The sequence below is a fragment of the Delphinapterus leucas genome, chromosome 8 (genome assembly GCF_059928025.1).
Source record: "Delphinapterus leucas isolate spDelLeu-1000000601 "Yukka" chromosome 8, BTC_Dleu_Yukka2, whole genome shotgun sequence".
In the NCBI taxonomy this organism is placed as follows: Eukaryota; Metazoa; Chordata; class Mammalia; order Artiodactyla; family Monodontidae; genus Delphinapterus; species Delphinapterus leucas.
In genome coordinates this window covers 71,356,201-71,375,780 of record NC_143136.1, presented here as the reverse complement: position 1 = coordinate 71,375,780, position 19,580 = coordinate 71,356,201, and the positions used below count along the sequence as shown (strand labels likewise).

Sequence of the window (19,580 nt, the reverse complement as noted above, 5' to 3'; positions counted from 1 at the left end):
TTGTGGATTGCAAAAGAGATGCTAGTTTCACAGAAATGCTCTTACGAGGCTTGGGTTTGTGGAAACAGTTTGAAAATCTTACACAGCGCTGGTCCTTGCAAAAATTAGAAAAAGACATCCCTGTGGGCAAATTGGAGAAAGGAGGCTTCAGCTGGACTGAGCGGTCCTTTTATGAGCTCACCATTCGCCGTCCTCAGCGAAGCACCCCCTGCAGGACCCTGGGGAGCCACCCTTATCACGGACTCAGGTTCAGAGTCGAGAAGCCAACAGCCCTTCGTTCCAGCCCCTCATCATGAAGAAATGGAAGGATAGATTTTGATGTTGTCTCTGCTATACCCTGCGAACTGGTTTCCCTCTAGTTCACATGGGAAGACTCATTACGCTACAGAAGAATTTATCACTGCCTCTTTTATTAAATCAACCCCCCTTTGCTGGCATTTTCTGGCTGACTTGAACTTAAGTAACAATTTGGTGGATCTTCCACCTCAAGGGAGCCATTAATGTCATTTAGATAAACATTCCTTGTTAGCACTCTGGTAACCCCATTTTAAGAGTTTGGGATTACTGACAAACATGAGATTTGCATATAAGCATCGGATTTTATTTATCCATCAGCCAGAATGCGGCTTACGGCGAGAAAGCTGTGCTCTACGCAACTCCGGGGGCGCCATTCGCATAGTCATTGTAGATTTGTATGGTCATTTTGATCATTTTCTGGCAGGTGCAGTACGGAGTTCTAGGAACAGTGTACCTCCTGTGTCCCCAGTTGTTACAAAGCTGCTGGTTGGGTAAGTGACCAACTTAGGTTAGGTAGCTGTGTGTGAGGAACTCTGCTGGGCACTGGAGTGGTCTGGGGAAAGGGAAGGACCCAGTAAGACTAAGACATGGTCTCAACTTCTCCATAGAGCGAAGAGGAGGACACCTGGGTACCCCCTCAGCCTCAGCTTCAGAATAATGCCCGGAGGAACAACCTCCACCTGCCCTACCCTCTCAGTGATCGCTGAGTGCTATTGGTGATTGAGAAGTGAAAGGTCTGGAAGGAGAACATTCCACACCCCACTCAGGTGGTGGCAACATGAGGCTGCTGTTGGGCTGGAAGGGCTGAGACTGGGAGAGACCCATGAGAGCCACTGCTGGGCCAGGAGTGGAGAAGTATTCCTGAGGCTGAGGGGTGGGAGCCAGTGGGAAGTAGGGTGGAGGGTGAGGGGGGCTGGCCCAGGAGCAACCCGGTCTGATCCACAGCTGCTTTGGGTGTCCATGGACACCGCAGAAACAACATCCACAGCACCAGAGCACCATGACAAGGAATGGCATCCTTGCTTAGTCAAGCCCCATTCCTTCTTTTCAAGAGAAAGGAGGGGAGCTCTTTTTCAGCGTTTACACGGGAGGCCAACACAAGTCTACGTGGGACTGTACACTGGTTACACCTTGGCCCTGCACCTTCCCCTTCCCGTGAGGGCTAGACCCCTCCGCTGTGGCTCCTCATCCTCCCTGCTATCTTTGTCAATATTCACCTCTCACCCACTGGACCCTTACTACTAGTTTTTGTTTTTGTTTTGTTTTGCTTTAAATCTCAAGTAGGGGTATTCTTTGCACGAAAGACAGGTATTTCATTTAATCTTAGGGTCTGTGATGACCACTTTGAAAACATTTTGGCATTATCCTGTAAAGCTGAAGCTAGGCATATCCCATGATCCAGCAACTCCGCTCCTGGGCATATACCCTGCAGAAATACAGGCACAGATGCACCGAGCATTTTCATCATAGCGTGTTCAGAATAGTCAAGAGCTCCCACGTCTATCAAAAATAAAATAGACACACTTTGGTATATTTATACAATGAAATACTATGCAATGATAAAAATAAATTACAGTAAGCAAAAATGCACGATTAAATCTTCAAGATATAATATTGAGCAAAAGATGCCAGACACAACGAAATACTGAAAGCACAATTCCACTTATAGAAAGTTCAAATATGGACAAAACTAAACTCTAGGTTTTAGGGAAGCATATTTAGGTGATACAATCATAAAGAAAAGCAAGGAGGTGAATAACATAAAGTCTGTGGAATGTTACCTACTGAGCTGAAGGAGAGGGGTTGATGACTGTCAAGAGGCACAGCTGTCGGGGCATCTACGGAGGGGGCCATGTTCTATTTCTCAACTCGGGTGGAGGTACAGGTACTCATTTTGCTACAACACTTTGAGCTGTACATCTATGGTTTATGCACTTTTCTAAGCTTATTTCACAGCTGAAAAAAAAGTTAAAAAGAAAGCAGTTATTTATTGCCTAATTATTCTCAAGGAGTTTAAGTACTGAGTTGACTCTTAAAGGATAAATAGGAGTTATCCAGGTGGAGGAGACCATCCTAGGAGCGACACAAGAAGGGGCAAAGGTACAGAGTACAGAGGTCGGCGAGGAGCGGCGGGGTGGGAGGCCGCAGCCGCCGCTGCCGCAGGGAAGGTGCCGCGGGCAGCCGGGACTCCTGGCTTGGCTGTAACCCGGTCCGGGGCCAGGTGGGACCGCGAGGGCCCATGGCCGAGCCGGCTCCGTTACCTCTGACTTTTGAGGATGTGGCCGTTTATTTCTCCGAGCAAGAATGGCGGGATCTAGAGCCATGGCAGAAGGAGCTTTACAAGCAAGTAATGAGAACCAATTATGAGATTCTTGTTTCTCTAGATGATGGACTTCCCAAACCAGAACTAATATCCTGGCTTGAACAGGGGAGAGAGCTCTTCAGGATCTGGGGAGAATCACAGAAATCATTAAACATAATTTGCACCTCTGCTGATTTGCATTTGGATCCAGTTATTGAGGGACAACTGTTTGTGGGAAGCCAGCAAGCTGTGAAACCAGGAGAAGCCCACTGCCATTTCCAAGTAGATCCTCTTCAGAGTCAGCGTTCCTCTGAACCCTTATTAAAAGTGAAGGGAAAAAGTGAAGATATTTCCTTCAGGCCTGACCAAGTCGTCGCCCTCCTGAATCCACAAAGATACGATACTCGGGCTCTAGTTCCAGTAGTCCACAGTTCCAGGGAACCCACCCAAAGAGACACAATCGTAAGTCCCAGGACCCTCGGTCCCCCAGGCTTCCAGGAAACCTCTGGGGAGGGCCTCCAGCACCCTTGCCCCGTCTGTGCGGAAGGCTTTTGGAAGAACCTCTCAGAGGAGCACCAGGGGAGCCAGAAGGACCCACCACACAGGGCCTGGAATCAGTTCCGCAAACAAACCGACGCACAACAGCCGCTGAGCATCCCTCGGGGCCAGAGGCACTTCCGCTGTCCAGAATGTGGGCGGGGCTTCCGCCGGAAGTCGTGTTTGCTTAGACCCCTGGCAATCCACCGCGAGGAGAGCAAGCTGCCAGGCAGCGAGTGTGAAGTGTACACCCACCGACCACCTGCGCTCGGGGCAGAGGCCTTCCCAGTGCCCCGGCTGCGACGGGAGAGGCCCGGCTCCAGGAGAGAGGGTGCCGGGGCCGCCTCCGAGCAGGCTGAGCTCCCGCGCTTGGGAGAGAAGCCGGGCCTGAGCCCGGCTGGCGAGGAACGCCCAGAGGCTCTCGAGCCCGGCCCCGGCGCGGAGAGGCCGGCCTCCTGCGGCCCGTGCATCCGGCGCTCCTCCCCGCAGTGCGGGCTTCTAGACCACACCTACGTGCACGGCGCAGAGCGGCCCTTCCGGTGCGCCGAGTGCGGCCGGGCCTCCCGCCAGCACGGGCGGCTGCGGCTGCACCGGCGGCTGCACTCAGACGAGCAGCCTTTCGCGTGCCCGGAGTGCGGCCTGGGCTTCCGGCTGAGGAGGCACGGCGGCGAGAGGCCGCTCTCCTGCGGCGAGTGCGGCCGCGGCTTCGCCCACCCGTGCAAGCTGCGTGAGCACCTTCGGGTGCGCAGCGGAGAGCGGCCCTTCGGCTTCCCTGAGTGCGGCAAGAGCTTCCGCTTGAAGGGCATCCTGAAGGCGCACGAGCGCCCGCACAGCCGCGAGCGGCCCTTCCAGTGCGCGGAGTGCGGCAAAGGCTTCACACGGCCGTCCAAACTGGCCGAGCACTTCGCGTGCACAGCGGCGAGCGGCCCTTCGGCTGCCTCGACTGCGGCCGCTGCTTCCATCTCAAGGGGCAGCTGCGGAGCCACCAGCGCCTGCACACGGGCGAGAGGCCGTTCCCGTGCCCCGACTGCAGCAAGAGCTACCGCGTGAAGGCCGACATGAAGGCGCACCGGCTGCTGCACGGCGGCCGGATGCCCTTCTGCGAGTGTGGCAAAGGCTTCGCCAAGCAGTCCAAGCTCGTGGAGCACATCAGGACGCACACAGGCGAGAAGCCCTTTCAGTGTCCCCAGTGCGACAAGAGCTTCTGCTTGAAGGCGCAGCTGCTCAGCCACCAGGGCCTGCACACCGGTGAGAGGCCTTTCCGCTGCCCCGAGTGCGATAAAAACTTCAGGGAAAGGGGCCACATGCTTCGGCACCAGCGCATCCACAGGCCCGACAGGCCGTTCACCTGTGCAGACTGCGGCAAGGGCTTCATTTACAAGTCGAAACTCGCCGAACCATCAGAGTGCACACGAAGTCCTGTCGTGCCCCCAGTGAGCCTGACGTTAAGCAAAGGCTCAGCCAACTGTTTGCGATGATTGAGGCCGACTGGAGTTGAGGCCGAGTAGGGCGCCCTGCGGTGATCGAGGCCGACTGGATTTGAGGCCGAGTTGGTCCGCCCAAAGCGGTCAGCAGAGTCGGTGTTGCCAGGGAGTCCACAGCCAGCGCAGCCAAACCCAAAATCTGGTAAGACAGATGGAAGGAACAGGGGCCCTTTTTTGAGCAAGAATGTGATACAGGTTAGGCATGTGAGAAACCACAAAGATTCTCATTTAAAACATCACCAGCTGTGTTTTCTATCCATTGATAGAAAACAGTGGATAGAAACAATAGATAGGTTTGTTCTTCTCACCATCTTAACGGGTGATTTTCCCCAATGTGCTAATAAGCTAACTCTGAAATCCCAGCTTGAATTTAGACAGCAGGAAATCCCTCCAGTGCTGTTCTCAAAGCTAAAAGGATGGGGTGACTGTTAAATGTCAACTCTTCTTTTTTTTCATAGTATGATAAGCAGGGGATTTAACCCAGCGACTTTTGTTGCAGGCCTGATATGATAGGATTTGGTTTTGACTTATTTGCAGCTAATAGCAACAAAATGAGTTCTCCGACTCATGGTTTGTCTATGTGAATGCTGAAGTTTCACAGCAGGTTTCATAGTGATTATGCATGGTTACTCTTAAGGAAAAGCTGATAATTCAAGCAAAATTTGATTAATCTGGGTTGAAGAAAATAAAACCAAAGGTGCTAGGTTGAAAAAAAAAAAAGGTGCAGAGTACAGAACGCTTCTGAGATTTATTTTGTTTTGGTTTTTTTCTTTTTTGTGGTACGCGGGCCTCTCACTGTTGTGGCCTCTCCCGTTGCGGAGCACAGGCTCCGGACGCGCAGGCTTAGAGGCCACGGCTCACGGGCCTAGCCGCTCCGTGGCATGTGGGATCTTCCCGGACCAGGGCAGGAACCCGTGTCCCCTGCATCAGCAGGCGGACTCTCAACCACTGCGACACCAGGGAAGCCCCGCTTCTGAGATTTTAAAGTTCAAGATTGGGTGTGGCTGGAGGTGAGGTCCCAAAGCCAGTGGAAATGAGGTCCTGGGGGAGCCAGGCATTTTAGACTTGGACTGTGGAAGAACTTCAAGCTGGGGAATGAAATTTCAAGAAGAGGAGGCCTGTCAACAGTGACAAATGCAGCCAAGAGTTGATTCAGATCAGGACTGAGAGTTCTCTGACTTGGGAATCGGAGGTCCCTGTGCAGCCGGGATGGGAATGGTGCAGTGGAGAGCTGGCAGCAGAGCCCAGATTGCGGTAGGATGAGGTGGGACTGGAGGCAGGGAAGTGGAGACATCACCCTGGCCGCTGCTGCAGGGAGGCCCAGTTGAAGGAAAAGAGACATGAGACGGTTTAGATCGGTGAATTCACTCTTTCTCCGTGACCACAAAAGGCTGTAGCTCTTTCTATTCTCAAAAACTCAAAGGCATTTATTGCAGAGACTTCAGAATTAACTCATGGGTAACGAGATGGTTCAACTTGGTAAGAAAGTAACCCCGCGTTTTGTGATGCTGGACTAAATTCGCTTGTGAGGCGCTGGAAAAACATCTGGGGAAATCAGGGGGCTGCTGCATTGGAGTTTCTGCAAAATGTTGGATTTGGGGCTTCAGAGATGGCAAGTCAGTGCAGGCACCTTAGAAACATCTCTGTTTCTTTAATTTAATACACATCAAATTTGGTGGCTGAGAGCTTGTGAGAGACCAGCGTGTTTACCAGGCCCTTGGGGGACAGCTTTGCGAGGGTGATGTCAATCAACGGAGTTCCTTTTATCTTCTTTTTCTCTTCCACTCAAACTGTCTAATATTCATTTTCCTACCTAGGTCCCTTTCTAAGTTGCTCTTTTCTTCTTCCTTTCTTTCTCTTCTTTCTGCCATCCTTCCATGTCTCTTTTTATGTCTCCTTTTTGGGTTTTCCACTTCCACACCATTCCTGTTCTTCAACTTTCTGTTTCAAAACTTTGACCACATTCCATCTGACAGTGGGAGGAAAGCAGACTTCTTGGGGCAAATTTACGGCATCACAAAAGGCCCCCTTCCTCTGGAGAGCACTCACCCTCTTATGGCAGAATGACCCCTGTCCCCTGACATAAGGTTTCATCTCCCTCTGGGCAGGGTAGGAGGAGAATTAACCTCCTCGCCATCCCAGACTCCCACGCAGACTGAGGTGTGAGAGCCTAAGCAGGAGAGTAAGTCTGAGGCATCTGTCCTGCTGAGGGGGTGTCAGAGATGGGAGGCTGGTCACAGACGGGGGATCTGATCGAATGAGTACAAGGATCAAGGATGTCGGGAGCCAGGTTCCTTGGTGTCAGCAAAGAGAATTACAAATAAGGGAAAATGAATGCTGTCGTGTTGGAAAGGACTTGGAGGTATGGATGCAGATGTATGTTTTTCAATATGTATAGATCATGGAGAAAATACAGATGTAAGTGTGTGTGTTGCACGCCTATACCCACACACACACTCCTTATCCCTATTTACTGACGGGCCTGGAGAACAGTGACATGTCAGTAGCAATGAGTATGTCTAGTGCCCAAACCTTACCTTCTAAACACCGTTCTCTGCTAAAAGGAACCAGGACTCTTCGGAGAAATGGCTGAATCTAGGACTGGAACAGGGAAAGTACAAGGCAAGCTTGGCACATCTGGCGGGGCCAGCAAGCAAGGAGGTTCTTGAAGAATAATGGGGATACATCTTTAAAAACACAGAAGGTGGCTTGCAGGAGTTCCCACAGGCCAAGTTAGGGACAATTTGAGCATCAAAACAAATACCGATTACGGATTCGCATCCATTGAACAGAAAGGACACCCTGAGTCCATACTCATAGAAATAAGTAAATGAATAAATTCGAGTTTGAGGAAGTTCAGCACGTTTTCATGGTTCCAAAACATCTCCCCACAAACTACTTAATAACTGCAAAGTGGGAAAGAGTAACTTTACAGGGGAGACGCCTGGCAGACACCACCTTGATTAAGTGAGCAAAGGGAATATCATTGATAATGAGACAAATTGAAATCACGCACCTCCCGACGGGACGCAGCGAGGAGAACACAGCTCTACTTTGGTGATATTCCTGCAAAAGGTGCAGAACCACACAGAAGCATCAAACAAACCAGTCTGAGGACACTCTGCAAAATAACTGGCCTGGAATCTTCAATTTTGTCCAAATCACAAAAGTCAACTAAAGATCGAGGAGATATTTTAGACTGAAGGAGACCAAAGGAACACGACGACTAAAGGCAATGCATGATTTTTGAACTGGATCTTTTTACTCCAAAGACATTACTGGAATAATTAGTGATGTTTCAGCGTGCCTTTCCTTATTTTGATGGTTGTATTGTGGTCATATGGGAGAATGTCCTTGTTTGTAGAGGGTCATGGAGCTTTGGGTTGATAATTTGCTCTCAAATATATCAGGATAAAAGTTTTTTTTCTTTAATTTTTTGTACTGTACTTGCAATTTTTGTGTTTCAAAACTTTTTAAAAAATTAAATAAATTCAAAGGCACAACCATTTCGGGGGAAAAGAGAAAGATGTTATAAAGTAAACACAAGCTTTCCATTGAGAAAACATGAGAAATTTTGTGTTCATGGTGGGCCACACAGAGCTGTGCTTCGACATCCCTGGAGTTCCCTACGCTTTCTCCTCACCTCTCAAGGGTCCTTTGATGAAAAAATAGAGAAGCATTATTTTTTATTTTTTTTTTTTGAGAAGCATTATTAATTTTGAGAGTCTTTGGAAAGCTGCAGTATTAGGTAATGGGAAGTGCCATGATCCTGCTTCCCAACTCACAGGTCTTGCCACAGAGGAGCAAGTGTCTGACCAAACGAGCCAGCCCAGACACTTGCCCCCGAGCTGCTGCTTCCAGTGGAATGGAAGAAATAGGACAGGGCCTTAGGCATCACTGGGAGTGCTCCGTAAGCCGCAGGATTACTTGGGCCTGGCACCTCTTTTTCCTTTGAGGATCTGAATGTGGAAGTGAAAGGTGCACCTAGAATGTTTGTGCTGTTGCAAAACAGACTTTTGTCCTTCAGAAGTAGAGCAGTAGGCTTGGTGAGAGGGATGAAGTATACCGCCAAAGAACATTTGAGAAGAGGCGTAACTGAAAACGTCTGTTACGAGTCTACAGCATTCCAGAGTAACTTTCATGGAGTGGTGATTTGGGATGCTGCCCTTGACTTTCATTCAGAGGCCCTACCTGAAACCACCTCGGGAAAGTGTGATTGTATTGGCAGAGAAAGGTGGCGGAAGACACTGTCCTGTGCTGCCTGCAGGAGTTCCTATCGAAATCTAGTAAATACTGTCTTTTCCCAGAGGATCTGGTAGTCTTTGCTCCCTTTGAAAATAAAAGCTATAGATGTATGTACCTTTATCCCTTTTCACCTTGGCTGCCAGGAGACTCAAAATCATTGAGGTTCAAGTATAGGGATGATGGAGGCCTTCTGGCTTGCAGAGCTACATTCTGTGCTCTCTTTATCTCTTTTCACTGTTAACTTCTCAAGCCCTGAATTTTACATTTATCTTACTGTGTTTCTGGTAAGTTGCTTCAAACCTTTGTAAAAATAAAGGTTTGTAAAACAAACAGAGACAGACAGACGAATCGCTAGGAGAGTGAAAGCTGAGGGAAATAATATACGTATTATTCCTGCACATGTCAAAGCAATGTGTAACAAAGTGGGTATGATGAGATTGCTGGCTAGACTTCTGTGAAGAAAGTAATAAACATGAGTTCTCAAGACTATAGTGGAGGTTGCGGGGGAGGCAGTCAGAAAACTACACAGGTGTTTGCAAATCCACAATATGGTGTGTGCAGATCATCTGACCAAGGTAGGTTAAAGATGACATTATTAAGAAAACGTATCCTACACCCTGATTATTTACAACAAAACAAAACAAGATGACACTTTCTTGTTACACATCCCAATATTTTCAGAGCAGGAGTGACGAAAGAAGTCAACTCTTTGGACATCTGCTCCAAGCCTCTGGCAAGGGCAGAGCTACCAAAGACTTCATTTGTCTGCCCGACAATTTCATCTGTCAGGAGGCAGAGGAACTAGTGAGGAAATGGCTGCTTTGGAGTAAATTCTGACCAGTAAGAAAGGAACTAATTGGTTGGTAATGTGAAAATGACAAGAACCTCAGGAGAGTGTTTATGCCGTCTGGGCCCCTCACAGCGCTCCCAAAGCTCTTTATTTAGATCACACTTTTGTTACTTCTCCTTGAACTATTGTCATTTATACACCGTCTCCTCACAAGAATGTTCCTTGAGGACTGGGACCACATCATGTCCTCTTTGTGTCTTCTGATGTCTGGTGCAGTATCTTTTAAATGGAAAAAGAAAATTAATTGAATGTGCTGAACTGGAATATAATGAACATAGCAACTTGCATAATTTTAGGATGATCTGACAACATTCTTTTAAAACTTTATTTTTCCTGATTATAAAATGTCTTCATTGTAGACAACTAGAAAAATTTGGAAAAGTATAACTGAGAAAATACAAACGTTCCATAACCCTTTCACCCATAGCTAAGCACTTTGAAGTACCTCCTCATCTTTTTTTTTTTTTAAGATGTTGGGGGTAGAGTTTATTAATTAATTAATTTATTTTTGCTGTGTTGCGTCTTCGTTTCTGTGGGAGGGCTTTCTCTAGTTGTGGCAAGCAGGGGCCACTCTTCATCGCGGCCTTTGTTGTTGCGGAGCACAGGCTCCAGACGCGCAGGCTCAGTAGTTGTGGCTCACGGGCCTAGCTGCTCTGGGGCACGTGGGATCCTCCCAGACCAGGGCTCGAACCTGTATCCCCTGCGTTAGCAGGCAGATTCTCAACCACTGCGCCACCAGGGAAGTCCCATCTTTTATACTTAAATACTGCTTCATAATTATAAGCATACTATATCTACAGTTCTATGCCTGAGAGTTTTCTTCACCTTATATCTTGAGTATTTTTCATGCTGTGAAAATGTCTTCATTTAAAAATGGCTACGTAATATTCCACTGCATGTCTATTATAATTCATCATTGTGACAAAAAAAAAGAAGAAAGAAAGGAATAGGGATTTTAATTGGCTACAAGCTTTAAGAACTGGGAAGTCAATAAGGAGACCATTTCACCTGCAGCAGACAGATGTGGCTGAGCCGGGGAGACAGGTGAAGGCCCAGGCTATTCCTGCGGTTCTGGGTTTTATCTTGAGTCACCTGTGGTGCATCTGGAGGGTGACCTGATGGTGAGCCAGAGCTGATGAGTAACAGTTAAAGCTACAAGGAGTGTTCAACCCAGAGAAGATTTGTGGAGCCAGGAGTTTTCCACATTTGAGAAATGACTGACTTGTCTCATTTTAAAAAAAGTTTTTTGAATAAATGGCTGTACATTAAAATAGAATTTTTGGGTATACAGCTCTATGAATTTTAGCTCATATATAGATTTGTGTAACTACCACCATCAGGATATAGAACAGTTTAATCATTCTCCCCAAACTCCCCTGTGCTGTCCCCTTTATGGTCACATCCTCCTGTTCCCTTTAACTCCTGGCAATCACTGATGTGTTGTCTGTCACTATGCTTTTGTCTTTTCAGGAATGGGAATGACGGACTTATTCTGTGGCATCTCAGTTGGCAGAACTAAGGCTGACAAGTAGAAATTACAAAGATGCAAATTTGACTCCATAAGCAAGTTTGAGAGCAGTTCCAAAAACGATAAAGGATGCCAAGAGAGGTGGGAAGTGCCCAGTCACTGGAGGTATTCAAGGAGAGGAAGTGGTTTCAGGGATACTAGAGGGTAGGAGATACCTGTAGTCTCGTTTATGATCCATATTTTGTGTCAATGAGCAGTGGAATATTCTAGATCAAATCTCAGTCTCTCTCACACACACAAAAGGAATAATAGCATTCAAGTTTGTATTTAATCCAAAGCCACCTGTTTTCAGTTCTGAGCAGCCCAGAGACCTGCCAGCACTTTCTTGTGCCTGCAGTCATGAAGTCTGGCAAGGCTTTTGACTTCCTTCCCTGTCCCCAAGCCCTTCCTTGAGCCTTAAAAGTCACATATAAGTTACTCCCCGTCTGAGCAACAATGCTCTCAGGAGGGAGCTGACAGCATCGGGCAACGTTCTTACTACTAACCCGCAGTTCGAGTACCCTGTTATCCCCAGAGGTGTGTGCCTGGGGATCCTCGATTTCCACCAGGAGCACCCCCTGCGAGGCCCGGGTCGCCTGCCTTCAAGCTCACAGCTGCAGGTGAAGAGCCACAAAATCCTCCCTCTAGTGGCTCAAGTGAGAACATGCCCGGGCCCTGAAAAGACCCAGAGCGTCAAGACAGGACGTCCAAAGACAGGAGACACTCCTCCGGAGCCATTCCACAGGGCTGAAATTCCATCGCCTGGCCAAGGTCATCCACAGGAAGGATGGGCGCACGGTACCGCCTCCCCAGCCTTACCAAGGACGCTGCGCTGGGCCCCGGGAGCGTTGCCCCGCAGCCCTGCTCCCCAGCGCCACCTGCCGGGGCTGCCTGCGGCCACCCCTCCCCCGCTCCCCGCCACTACCGAGGGGTGCATATTTCATCACATTGCTATTGCAGGGGAAGAAGCTGCCCGGTTTTTCTTTAACCCTGGGCTGAATTTTCCTAACTACTTGCCATCTTCTGAAGATTTTCAGGCAAGGGCGGGGGGGCTGGGGGTGGTGGAGGAAGGTGGTGGTGACAGGTCTGTGACCTTTCTCCCAGGGCAGCTGCATCTTTTCCTCCGGCTACTCTGGTGGAATGAGACGACCGTTGTCAGATCTGAACATTTTTGAGCCCCTCCTCAGGCTGGGAGGCACTACCTTTCTCTTAGTGAATTTTTAACTAGCATCTGTGAAATTTGAGAGGAGGCGGAATTCATGCTCCAGCGGATGCTCTTGAAGGGCATGGGTGGTGGGGAGAAAACGGGGCTCCTGTCCACCCACTGCTCTCCCTCATCCCAGCCCATGCAGAGAGAGAAATATGCACGCCCGGTTGTCGCTGCCAGCTTCCTCCCTCTTTTCTAGGCAAGAATTCCTCCCCGATCCTTGGACCCAGGCCATCTCAGACAAAGAGGGAGTCCTGGCCCCTGACGATGACCCGAGGAACCACAACATTTTAGCAAGGTGGGGTTGATCCCCAAAGGTGCCACAGGTCCTCTTTCTATGTGTGAGCGACAGCTCTTTTTTATCCATCAGCATTCTGGCTTGCTTAGCCCTGTTGCACAGACAGAAAAGGTGCTCTGAAAAAGTGTTTATCAGTTTCTGTGTGAACGAGAGCCCCCGGATGTCCCAGGACTCCAATGACATAAGCCGTCTTAAAATAAGAGAACAAAAATAAGGTTAACAAAACCTAAGGTGCCCAGCAGTATTTCTTTCCTGCCTCTGGTCAGTGGTCCTATGAAGGAGCATGGGGACAGTGTGAGGCTGGGACAGAACATGAGTTCACATAGCTTACATTCTTGGCAGCCTGCGTGTGTCTCAGTGAGGCTACACTCTGCTCCTGCCCCGACATCCTTCTCTCTGAAGCACTGGTTATCATTAGAGGACCGGGTTCCATTTTCTCATAGAGCCAGTGAGTACTGGGGCTTTCTCGTCTCTGGCAAGGTAAATGCTCTAAACCCCATGTATCTAATTCACAGATCCCATCGTCCACACTGCGGCGGAGGCATACAGAAATGGAGGCTATGGATGTCCTTCTCGCCCACTCCTTTCATCAGGACAGAGCCACTGGGCAGCAGAAAAAGAAACCTTTACAACTACACTGAAACATTTCATTTACCTTGGGTAAGAGTCAATTTCTTGTACTGAGAGCCTCCCATAAAGCATGTCAGTGTGGGAAAGAGAGCTGTTGTCTCTGCCCCATGAACGCTGCACCAGAGCCTCCTACTGGGAACAGCCAAACAAGGTCACTAAAGGAGGCCCGAGGCATCAAGGCAGGGATAAGATCACCTTGAAATCCTTACCCGTGAGCTTGTTTACCGGAGATGGGGACACTGTTTTTATTCTGTCCTCCTTGCTGGGCAATGACAGTGCCACAGTCCAAAGGTAGCAGTGAGGAAGGAGGAAGGAGAGGGGCCTGGCTCTTTGGTGTTTTAGAACAGACCAAAGGTGGACTTTGCTGAGAGGAAACACGGTGAGCTAATGCTTGTCCCTGTACATGAACTGAAATAACCAAAAACAACAGGGTGGGAAGGTTTTTTCCAGTTCTTTTAAAGGAAATATATTTCGAGTACATATTGAATCTGAAAATAATTTTCAACTCAGTTTCAAACCAATCCACTGAGCTGAAAGAAGAGATCAGAAATGAAATGAAATTCTGATATACATTGAATCTAATCTAAAAAAAATTGACAGGAAAAATAAAATTTCAGATGTTTTTTATTCAAAGGTTCTCAAAAGAAATAAAACAGAAAAAGCTAACAATCTGATCAAATGTACAGTTCAAAAATGTCTTTTTGGCGTTTAACAACAAGTCCTAGGAAAGAAAACTACAGAGTTATCTTGAACCGGACAAATAAGTTACCACTGGCAAGTTTGTGGCACTAGTAAAACAAAAATAAAAAATTAACTCTCTTGATCATATAGATATCTCTATGAAAATCTTTTTTTTTCAATCTGTACAAAAGGTCTTTCTTCATAAATTAATTTTTTTTATAATTTAATGGCTGTCTACTATGTGATGTTTAACTGATTTTTTTTCTTTTTTTATGTACAGAGGTTATGTTTCCCAAATCTTACCCAGACGAGTATGGCACTTAGTTCAGACATTTCTAGCAGCAGATTTCCCCTCCCCTCTAACTGAGTTATCAAATTTCTGTCTTAACTAATGCAAAAATATCAAGTAGTGAGAGACCCAGGTTTACAATGTACTAGGTACAAAGAGGGTGCTGCGTTCAGTCTGGACTTTCACAAAGCAGTAATATTCCAGGGAGCATAGAACCAATAATACCACAACTTTAAAAAAGGAAACAAAAACAAAAACAAAAACACACTTCTCTTATGACTATGTAATTTTCACTAGAATCTACACTTCTCAGAGCAGCAAGGACTTTTGAAACTATGAAATATCACTGACATCTATAATCAAACACAAGCATAAATTTTAAGAACTAAAAAATACTCGAAAGAAATAACTGCTTAGGCCTAGCTCCTGAGCTAGGAAGGATTTGGTCTGTGGAAACAGGGAGGGCCAGCAACCTGTCCCAGCACAAAAGAAAATAGACTCTGAGGTAGATAACTGATCACACACAGTTGACCAGACAAGTACACAGTTTTGGAAGACAACTTAATTTACCATTGCTTTTCAAACGTATGCAATTGTCTTAATAAAAGAGCTTTAATAACAGTGAATTATCTTATATGTACTAAAGTAGAAATAACTGTGTATTTATGAATCAGGAATTTCATAGTTTCAAAATTGGTTTTTCTTTACACTTAACACTTGTAGTGATGATGTAAAGTGTGGCACTGCTTGGATCCAAATCTTCCTTCATGCTTTTTTGTTTGTGTGTGTCCATACATCAATTAAAATTATAAAACCTAAATCCAAAGGTACAAAAAAGGCACATTCTCCTAACCGCAAACTGGTCCGGCAAAAATAAAGAGCACAGAAGATGTGATGCTGAGACAAGCTGGAGCTACTGGTTACTGGCTCTTCGGTCTTTGGTGAAGTTACCTTTAAAAGTGCCAAGTAATTTTTGTTTCTCAAATTTACGTGATAGAGAGAGCTAGTAGCCAATCGTTTCGCTTCTATTCATATCTCAGCTTATGTTTGAAGATAAATCCTTACTTTTAGCTTTTGCCATTTCGTTGCAATAGCAACATTTGTGGTTTTTTTCGGTTTGCCAGATCTCAGGCGTCATTCTCATTCTAAAGCACTATCGTTAGTATAAAGGAAGGACAAAACATTCGGTGACTCCCTTCCCTCCCCCCACCCCCTGCCCCTACGCTACCTACACTAAATCTAGAACATCAAGTTAGTTGTTTTTTTTTTTTTTCCTGAAAAAAGGCAAAAAAGACTTTACATTGCATCATACAGCAGATATCCTAAATCAGTCAAACTATCAGAGGAAACTCTTGGCATACAGCCTTACAAACGATTTACCCTATTAAAAGTTCCCCAGTCAGAAAATGTGTTTCACACAAAACAGTTTTCCCTTCTTGCATTTCACTACCTTACACATTATGTGAAAAATCATTAAAAACACCTACTACATATTTAAAAAAGCCAAAATTTCAGCAACTTTTATTGACTACCTTTTAAAAGCCCTATGCTGCTGTTTAACAAGGCATAATAGACCAGCCCATTTGGTCAAAGCATTCTACATCATTAGTTTGAACTAACTTTTACTGAAACAGCTACAGCATCAAAAGAGTTAAGGCAAATTGGAATTCATAGAAAAGGATAAGACACTTCACACTACGTGGAAAGGAAAAAGGAAAGCTAAGAAAAGAGACGCTGGCTGCAACACTCACACTGCGAGCACAGGACACCAGGGGTGAAGTTGGACTATTTAAACATCAGAAAGCCCATTGCATACAGCTGAAAAAAACACAAACGAAAACACAAAATGGACAAAACCACAAGAATCTGGTCATGCACTTGGGTAAGTCTTCATGGTCTTTGTGCATACCCAGAGAATTGAAGTTTTCTTTTTCTTTTTTTTTTTCTTTTTTGCATCATAACATTTGATAAAAATCTTTTTGTATTTTGTTGGTTTTTTTTTCTTTTTCTTTTTTTTTTTTTTTTTTTTTTTACTAAAATAAACCTGTTCAGGGGAACAGCTACTAGATGAATTTAAGGGTTTTATGCACCTTATAGAACTTATAGCAAAAATAGTTTTAGTTGATTTCATTATAAATAACGTTTTCAAGAACCTGTGCAAAACTGTCAATAATTTCCTAAAGCACAATTGATCAGAAAAATCCATGATTGTTCAGCCTTCACAACCTTCTTCATTTAAGCACACCCTTCTGTACATCTGGAAGAGAGAAAAAAAAAAAATGCTTTTGTACATTTGGTGTAATATACCAGAGATTTGTCATCTCTTTCTTGTTTTAAAGATATGTGTTTGAGAAAGGCTCTGCTCATCGCTGGTGGTAGGCCAGTAAATGCAAACTCTGGAACTGAGGTCACTTTTTATGCCCCGAGTCCACCTTTCAAATCTGGGACCTGCAACATACTTCACCAGAGCAATCCAGAAACCCAGGTGTTGTAAGTTCCACAGAGCTGTTTTACTGCAATCTGCATGGCAGAGTGACTAGTTTTGAGATCCGTGGTCCAAGTGGGAGCTGGGAGAGCAATCTCTCAATCTAAGGATAGTCATATTAGATTCATAGTCAAGATACTGCTAATCTTGTAATGCTAGATTAAGCAAAATCTTATGCTATATTTCCTTTAGTTTGTGAGCATTAAAACAATATATATATATTACATATTTTATATATATATATATATAATATAAAAAAATATATAAATGTATTGTAGGACAAATTTGGTACCTGGCATTGTCTGATTATGTTACCAATCTTTTGGCAGGGGGTGGGTAGGGAGGAAGAGAGTATAAATATACATTTGACTTCAATATAAGGCACTGTTCTTTTTGGACAGAATACTCATCTACAAATCCACAAAATCACTGATTTTTTTTTTTTTTTTTTTTGGCAGTACGCGGGCCTCTCACTGTTTGGCCTCTCCCGTTGCGGAGCACAGGCTCCGGACGCGCAGGCCCAGCGGCCATGGCTCACGGGCCCAGCTGCTCCGCGGCATGTGGGATCTTCCCGGACCGGGGCACAAACCCGGGTCCCCTGCATCGGCAGGCAGACTCTCAACCACTGCGCCACCAGGGAAGCCCAAAATCACTGATTTTAACACTCCAGTAACATTGGATTCCCTGGCCATGACTGAAGCAGTGTGACCAGACCTGAGTTGTTTAAAGTACCATTTTGATACAAGAATCATAGACTTTTCTTGACTTGAGCCCTATAGTGATGGAGACCTTTCTCTCATACCTCACAGTTACTTATTGGGTTGAAAGGTATATGGAGAATGGTCATTAGACGTCTCTACAGCCACCTGCTGCTGACCACTCGCCTCCTACAACAAAGCAGAACAGATGAGACATGTGAGCAAAGAAATCCAAACTCTGTTACCCAGGTTGGACTGAGTCCCACATCTTAAAAACAAGCACTCCTTAAAAGTGATTTTCTTAATGTCATATAGAGCCTTCAAAGTTAATTATTTCCCTAAGAAGTTAAAATGTCTGATAGACCCAAAGAACCTCCTTTAACTTTTATGAGTTGCCTCTTCATATCAAGCTGCAATTTACCAAACAAATCTCTTACCCTTTGGGGGCCAGATGTGACTTGGAATTCAGTATTTTCAGATTTTAGAATCTGAAACATGGTATGCATATGCTGTATATCAGAGACTATACCCAGTGGGGTCTAGGGCTGTACCTCATAATCAAACACATGAATAGGTCTGTGCTGAAAGGTATGAATATGCAGTGTAAATGGGGTAAAGATCTTGTCTTACATCAGTTCAGCTTGGGTTCTGTCACAGGTCAGGTGTTTTGCTAAAGTAGTTACAAGGAAAATTTTTCATTTCAGATTTGTTTGTTCCAGCATTGCAGATAAGGGGTTCTGGTAACTGTGGCTATCAATAACTGCACAAATTTCAATCATTTAGAAGCAAACAAAACACATCCCACCTCCCCTGTAATCCAGCCACAGTCCTAGGGTTGTTTCTGGAATTGGTACCTATGGGATCTGCCTAGCAGGGGGGGATCGACTGGGTTGATGAATTTCCTTGGAATTTCAAGGGTACTTTGCAGGAAAACACTATGCTTTCTGCCCAACTTGAATTCAAATGTCAGACTTCCATATCAATATCATAACAGTATCTTCCGTAACAAGAACTAAGAGTTATTTAGCTCTACTAAGTCTCTATAAAAACAGGTATGGTGTGTTCCTCATCCCTGTTACAGTTCTGAAACTTTTTTTTTCAAGTATCTTAGTGATAACAAGTTAATTTTTGTAATTATTATTACTGATATAATCTTTGGTACTAGTATTGCAAATTCCAGCTTTATCAAGAACCTGTGTTTTAATTTGCCTGTAAGCGTCATTTTACAGGAGACAAGACAGAGCCTTGAAGGGGTATGAAATGTGCTACCAGCCTAGAAAATATCAGTATTTCTGGGAGTCTTGGGGGTGTGGCTTGGATGCTGTTTACTAACTTGTATGCAGAGAATATTTCACAGTTGAAAACAAGTCTAGGCATAGACTCCCTCTCAACTCGATTCTTCATGCAAATGTTTGACTTTCGATTGATTCTTCTTTGAGTTCTAGTTAACCCATTTCTGAAATTACTCACTGCCAGAACGGCCACTGGACAGTCTATACCAACCTCCACAGGAACCGCCGGCGTCTGCACGTGGGTATACTGTGGCAGGTAGGCCCCCTGCACAGCTGACGTGGCAGGCATGTACTGGAAAGAAAAATACAGTCAGCGTGGCCAACGACGAGCCATGGGTGATGGTCACTACAGTTTCTCGTCCTTGGTAATTCAGCATCACTAACGTGCTATTTTATTCTAGAAGGTCTCTCCCTCAAAGGACCTCATGAGTTTCCAGCAGCCCCTTGAACCAGTATCTAGAATTGTTTCCATAGGTGGAGCCCCAAGAAGTAAATGACTTATTACATCTTTAGCACGTCACTGAAAAATGGGAAATGGACCCTTGCTTTCCTGATGCCGACAGCCATCCTTCTCTGAAGGCAGGAGAGGTTTCTCACTGGATGTGTGTGGCCCTGGCTTAGCCTTTACAGGCTGCTTCTGCTGGCTGGGAATGTAAGCCAGGAAAATACTACCCTTTGTTCTTTTAAGCTACCATAGATATGGTCTCAGTTAAAAGCCTTTGGCCATCTGACCATCTAAACACTACACATATCAACCCTGGAAGTGAATCTGGGATTA

At 45.7% G+C, this 19,580-nt stretch overlaps 2 protein-coding genes across 13 annotated transcripts in view; one reads left to right on the top strand and one right to left on the bottom strand.

Annotated features, from left to right (window-relative positions):
* The first annotated feature begins 2,016 nt into the window (after positions 1 to 2,016).
* LOC111172950 (zinc finger protein 786-like) lies at positions 2,017 to 4,641 on the top strand. The gene is given in 5 exon segments (XM_089916775.1): positions 2,017 to 3,394; positions 3,396 to 3,438; positions 3,441 to 4,037; positions 4,040 to 4,531; positions 4,534 to 4,641. Coding segments are annotated over 5 exon segments (2,091 nt in total). The 5' UTR covers positions 2,017 to 2,536; the 3' UTR covers positions 4,635 to 4,641.
* Positions 4,642 to 13,963: 9,322 nt separating this feature from the next.
* RBMS1 (RNA binding motif single stranded interacting protein 1) overlaps positions 13,964 to 19,580 on the bottom strand; it is a 213,684-nt gene continuing 208,067 nt past the window's right edge. For 8 of the 12 annotated variants that reach the window (XM_089916779.1, XM_089916778.1, XM_089916780.1 and 5 more), the window contains 3 exons: positions 18,981 to 19,094; positions 17,615 to 17,699; positions 13,964 to 16,584 (listed from right to left, as the gene is read on the bottom strand). In XM_089916779.1, coding sequence (XP_089772905.1) covers positions 17,622 to 17,699; positions 18,981 to 19,094 — 192 coding nt within the window. In that variant the 3' untranslated portion in view covers positions 13,964 to 16,584; positions 17,615 to 17,621. The remainder of the gene's footprint in view (positions 16,585 to 17,614; positions 17,700 to 18,980; positions 19,095 to 19,580) is intronic. The other 4 variants (XM_089916787.1, XM_089916785.1, XM_089916782.1 and 1 more) reach the window with 1 other exon arrangement.